The sequence below is a fragment of the Pygocentrus nattereri genome, chromosome 11 (genome assembly GCF_015220715.1).
Source record: "Pygocentrus nattereri isolate fPygNat1 chromosome 11, fPygNat1.pri, whole genome shotgun sequence".
Classification (NCBI taxonomy): domain Eukaryota; kingdom Metazoa; phylum Chordata; class Actinopteri; order Characiformes; family Serrasalmidae; genus Pygocentrus; species Pygocentrus nattereri.
This window is the reverse complement of record NC_051221.1, coordinates 27,292,317-27,298,316: the sequence shown is the minus strand read 5'-3', so window position 1 is coordinate 27,298,316 and position 6,000 is coordinate 27,292,317. Positions and strand designations below refer to the sequence as shown.

The window sequence follows — 6,000 nt, the reverse complement described above, 5'->3', positions numbered from 1 at the left end:
AGAGTGGCACTAAGTCATGTATGTATATCATCATGTGCAGGGATGCAAATGACTACTAACTGGCAAATTAACAATTCTAACCAATGCTACTGATGAAAAATTGTATTTAATTTCTGATAAATGTCAGTTCCTATTTGAATAGATGGGTTTATCATTCAAGATTTTGAATTGTGTGCATGATGGAGAAATACACAATCAGTTCCACTAAATAGACTCAGAAATATGAAACATGCAGGGACAACTACACTGAAGTACTATATTGAAAGCAAACATCCACAAGCGATATAATGCACAACGATTTCATCAGTGTCCTCTGAGAGAAAGGGAGATGCATGGCTATGTGAAGATATCATGGGTGTGCAAAATTACAGAGAAGGATTAGTGGACGGCAACAGCTTACAAAAGTTACTGAGGAACACTAAGCTTTTAACTTGGACTAGTAGTGAGTAGAAAATATACCTTCAGAACTTTACAATATAGAATTTTCAGTAGTCTTTCACTATTTGTTTGAGTCATTTTGTCAATGTTGTCGACCTCACAGTTTTAATATAACCAGTTTCTTATATAGGATATGCTTAATACAGTTTGCTGTATACATGCTGTTTACTTTATATAAATGCTTAGGCCTGGGCCACCTGTCAATGCTACTCCACTTTCTATAGTACATTTTAAAATATTTCATACAGAATTCAGTGGATATTTGCACTGTATAATGTGTGCACTGTATATCACTGTATATCAACTATTTTATAATGACATCCAATCAAATTTGAGAAATGGAAATGTCTGTTTTATAATTGATATTTTTATCAGTCACATCTTTGATTTCAGGCTTGCCTGTTAACAAATAATAGGCAATTAATGACACCTGGTTATCAGTCAAAAGAATCTGCCAAAGTAAGCATCCTCAGTCCTGTAATACTGTGTAAATATTTCTTCATTCTTTACATTATATTCAAATTGAATATGGGCGATTGTAGTGCATGTATAGTGCATGGATCTCCAGTTGCACATTTGCATACTTGACTCTGCTAATTGTGTACTTATGATTGTAAGTCATCAGGAATTGTAGCCCAACAGCACAATGCTTGACTGCTCACTCAAAATCGCTACACATTTCAAAAACATTCCTTTATTATAAATAAATTATTTGTATAAAAAATTGGCATGCTTCAACCATGGCATATACACACTTACAACCCAGGGCTAATTGATCAGAGTAGCCGATACAAGAGACAAATGCATTTTCCAATGCAGATCTGACACTGTGGAACAAGAATTAAAAAGTCTGCACAACCACAAAATACTTACAATTAGAATAACAGCTAACATGGTTGACTCCAATATTTCCTTTGTTTTCTGAATTTTTATATATATTTTTTTGCTCTTGCTCCTTCACCGACATCCAGTTAATATTTGCTGCTGTGCCATTCATTCTGACTGCTGCATGGCCACCAGTGTAGAAAAAAAGATGTTCTTGTCTCAGTCCAACCAGTCGTTCTCTTTGCTACGAACAACATCATAGTGTCATGCTTTAGCTCCAGTTGGTGCCATTAATCCATGCCTCATGTAAACAATCCCAGAATCTTCTACTCAGGATGCAACTTCATATGGCATGATTGGTATAGCTGACGTAGGTTGTTTTTGTTGGCGGTGCTGCAAAAGAAAAGAGAGTCCTTGAGAAAAGGCCTTTGAAATTGGTCGAAGTATGATGAAGCATGATGATGCCTTGGAAGGGTTAATGTAACTATGACAGCTGTAAAAGGCTATTTTTAGCATATCACAGCCTTATGGCATCACACCCTGAAAGTGTGACTTTACACCTAGGAGCAGTATCACACTTTTCTTTAACAAATTAGATGGAAGTCTAGATTCAACATGTTTCTCTTTCATTGTGTACTCTGTGAACACACAGGAATTCTCACTTGAAAAAAGACTCCTCCAGGAACACGTGAAATGAGCTTGCTTAGATTAAATATGATGACTTTGATGGAAGAACAGTTCAGGAAAAAATGTACACTCCCATTTCTTTAAGCCCAAATCTATCTGATCAGCCAGGACATGTTTGGTATTTATTCTTCAGGTTTGCATTATGCTGCTAATGTAGCTCAGAAGTAAAGTTTCTAGTGATAGTGCCAGTGATTAGCATTAGGCAAACCTAAATAATCACACTCTTGGCTCAAACCAAGTTGAGCGGACACTGTGTGACATACTAATATGTATAAACATACAACCCCAATAATGGATAAACTTTATTGTTTTTTGCAAATATTCACGCATTTTGAATTTGATGCCTGTAACGTTGTTGGGACAGGGGCAACAAAAAACTGGGAAAGTTGAGGAATGCTCAAAAAACACCTGTTTGGAACATTCCATAGGTGAAGAGGTTAATTGGAAACAGGTAAGTGTCATGATTGGGTATAAAGGGAGCATCCCTGAAAGGCTCAGTCATTCACAAGCATGGATGGGATGAGGTTCACCACTTTGTGAACAACTGTGTGAGCAAATAGTCCAACAGTTTAAGAACAACAGGATATTATCATCAAAACTGGATAATATCATCAAAAGATTCAGAGAATCTGGAGAAATCTCTGCAAGTAAGCGGCAAGGCAGAAAACCAACATTGAATGCCCGTGACCTTCGATCCCTCAGGCAACACTGCATTAAAAACCGACATCATTCTGTAACGGATATTACCACATGGGCTCAGGAACACTTCAGAAAACCATTGTCAGTGAACACAGTTCGTCGCTCCATCTACAAGTGCAAGTTAAAACTCTGCTATGCAAAGTGAAAGCCACATATCAACAACACCCAGAAACTCTGACGCAAAGTGGAAAAGTGTCCTGTGGACTGACGAGTCCACATTCGAAATTGTCTTTGGAAATCATGGACGTCGTGTCCTCCAGGCCAAAGAGGAAAAGCACTGTCTGGATTGTTATCAGCGCAAAGTTCAAAAGCCAGCATCTCTGTTGGTGTGGGGGTGTGTTAGTGCTGCACATCTTGCACATCTGTGAAGGCACCATTAATGCTGAAAGGTACATACAGGTTTTGGAGCAACATATGCTGCCATCCAAGCAACGTCTTTTTCAGGAACGTCCCTGCTTATTTCAGCAAGACAATACCAAGCCAGATTCTGCACGTGTTACAACAGCGTGTCTTCGTAGTAAAAGATTGCAGGTACTAGACTGGCCTGCCTGCAGTCCAGACTGGTCTCCCACTGAAAATGTGTGGCGCATTATGAAGCGCAAAATACAACAACGGAGACCCCGGACTGTTGAGCAACTGAAGTTGTACATCAAGCAAGAATGGGAAAGAATTCCACCTACAAAGCTTCAATAATTAGTGTCCTCAGTTCCCAAACGCTTATTGAGTGTTGTTAAAAGGAAAGGTGATGTAACACAGCGGTAAACATGCCCCTGTCCCAACTTCATTGGAACGTGTTGCAGGCATCAAATTCAAAATGAGTGAATATTTGCAAAAAACAATAAAGTTTATCCGTTTGAACATTAAATATCTTGTCTTTGTAGAGTATTCAACTGAATATAGATTGAAAAGGATTTCTAAATCATCATATTCTGTATTTATTTACGTTTTACACAACATCCCAACTTCATTGGAATTGGGGTTGTAGACAAAAGTACAAAAAAAATCAGGTTTCAATGAATCTGCTTCTACTGTGTGCCAATGTGTTTAAAATGACATCAAGTGTACTGCATACTGCGTACTGCACCAGTATATTCTGTAGATTACATACTCTTCAATGTAGTATACAGTATAGTATCCAGTATGCAACAAAAGCTGTGTTCTGTACTGCAGGGAAGTGGCGTGACTCGACTGCCAGCATCAGGTTCTCAACCAATCAGATAGCTCTCAATACCTGATGTATTCTGCTTAGCCCTCCAGTCACTGCTTAGCAACTGTTGCTAGTCTCTTTTCAGCTCAGAATCATATAGAACACACACAAATGAAGGACACAAATGTCCATCTGAAAAGACGGCATCGTATTTGTGAAGGTACACTATATTTGCCTAAATGTCTGTAGACAACCTGTTTAATTAGTAAATTTAACTACATTAAGGTGCATCCATTTGCTGATGCAGTTGCACATATACAGAATAAAGCTTGTATAATCTCCTTAAACCAAAGTCACTATGCCAAAAGTCAAGCGTTGACTAGAGGGGTATAAAGTGCCCCATGATTAGGCTGTGGAGCAGTGGAACCACGTTCTCTGGAATGATGGAGCTCCATCCAATAACTTTGGAGTAAGTTGGAGTGGCATTTGTGATTCAGAACTAATCCACCAACAACAGTACCTGACATCACTAATGCTCTTGTGACTGAATGCAGTCAACATCTTGTTTACAGACTTTCCAGAAGAGTAGAGACTGTTAATAAACTCGTTATTAGTATTCCTTATTTTATTCTCTTTTACAGTGTAGCTCTGTCCATATGCTAGAATATTTGGCCAGAGTAGTGCATCATTCAGTCTAAACATAACCCTAACACCAATCCTTGGCGTACTGGAGAAATTCGTGTTGGTCATGTACTGCATACTATTTACTATTTTGGTGCACAGTCAGTACACAAGTAGCGTGTAGTGGGCTATTTCAAACACAGACATACTTTCATCTATAACTATGTCAAACTATGTCAGAAACCAATATGCAAGTCTATTTGAGACTACTTAACAACTCAACACCATTTGAGGAGAGTGCGTAATGATTTAGGCATAAAGTTTCATAGTGCTAATTGATGGTCATAAGCTTCCTTTATTTTTTAGCCCCATGGTACATTAGCCTACAATCTTTAGTACAAAGCTAAAAAAGCTAACTTCTGACACCAAACATGTTTTTTTGTATGACTACATTTGGCATAAGGAGATAATGGTATAAATCAGATTTTTCACCCAGTGTACGGCATGCTGTACATAATGGTATGATTCATTTTGCCTTCAGATACAGGTTAGAAGGGGGTAATCACCAAAGAACTAGCCTCCGGTATTAATGTACTAACATTTCATCACAATATTGGATTTGTCAGTGCGTTGCTCCTTATGATGCCTGCTGTGTTTGGGATGGATCTATGCTGATGTTGAGCCTCTGGTGTAAGCTTATGGATAAACTCCAACAAAAGATAGTCTTTCTTGTGCCTTTGCCTGCAAATGCCAAGCTCCACAGCCCATTACATGCCATTTTTGACACCAATTATAATTTGGCTCACCACTAGAGCCTGTTCTACAGACAGGCCCTCACACACCACTGAAAGCCTGAACATTAGCATCTGCTTTAACAGGATGTGTATCTGACAGAAAGCTGCTCTTAATGATCATAACCCTTATCGTATATGAAAAGTGGTCTTCCTGCACTGACTTCTGACACTTCTCAGGCAAAGTAGAATCCACTTCCCATGTCCTGGTTTCTCTAATGAAATAAGCTGTCATTCAATCAGTCTCATTCTGGCTAGAGTTTTGATGAGTGCTGATTCTGCCTGAGAGGTTATTCAATCGCAAATACTGCATCCAGCATCACCACAGTGCCAAGAGCATATCTAATGAATTAAGAATGATACCTCTTTAGCTGAATGTGTTCTCATCTCCTTCGTTTCCTTTCAGTAAAACGGAGGTTTACATCGCACTATTAATATATGAGAAGCTGAGTGATTGAGGTCAAGGCTCCAAATACTGAATTAGACATACTGCTGATTCACACAAAAGTGAAAAGGGGTTTGAAAGAAAACCAGAACTGTCAATGCAGTTATCAACATATGAACAAAGTTACATAATAAACTGTCAGTGTGTTCTATTTTAACATAGTGTCATATGCAAAAAAATTGAACACCCCCAGTCAAATTACATTTTCTAAGTCAAAATAAGTTAACACTTCCTATACAGGGAACAAACTTTAATAAATGAATTTTCTGCAAATTTTAGTGTGGGATTTCTATTTATTCACTGAGTTTAAAGCAACACTATTTACATGCTGGGGATCAGGGGACCTC

The 6,000-nt window shown here is 38.3% G+C and overlaps 1 protein-coding gene across 1 annotated transcript in view; it reads right to left on the bottom strand.

The window, feature by feature from the left end:
* Window positions 1-1,136: 1,136 nt before the first annotated feature.
* grm8b (glutamate receptor, metabotropic 8b) overlaps window positions 1,137-6,000 on the bottom strand; it is a 144,646-nt gene continuing 139,782 nt past the window's right edge. Inside the window, exon 11 of the mRNA XM_017713622.2 lies at window positions 1,137-1,656. Within this exon, the coding sequence (XP_017569111.1) occupies window positions 1,607-1,656 (50 nt within the window). The 3' untranslated portion in view covers window positions 1,137-1,606. The remainder of the gene's footprint in view (window positions 1,657-6,000) is intronic.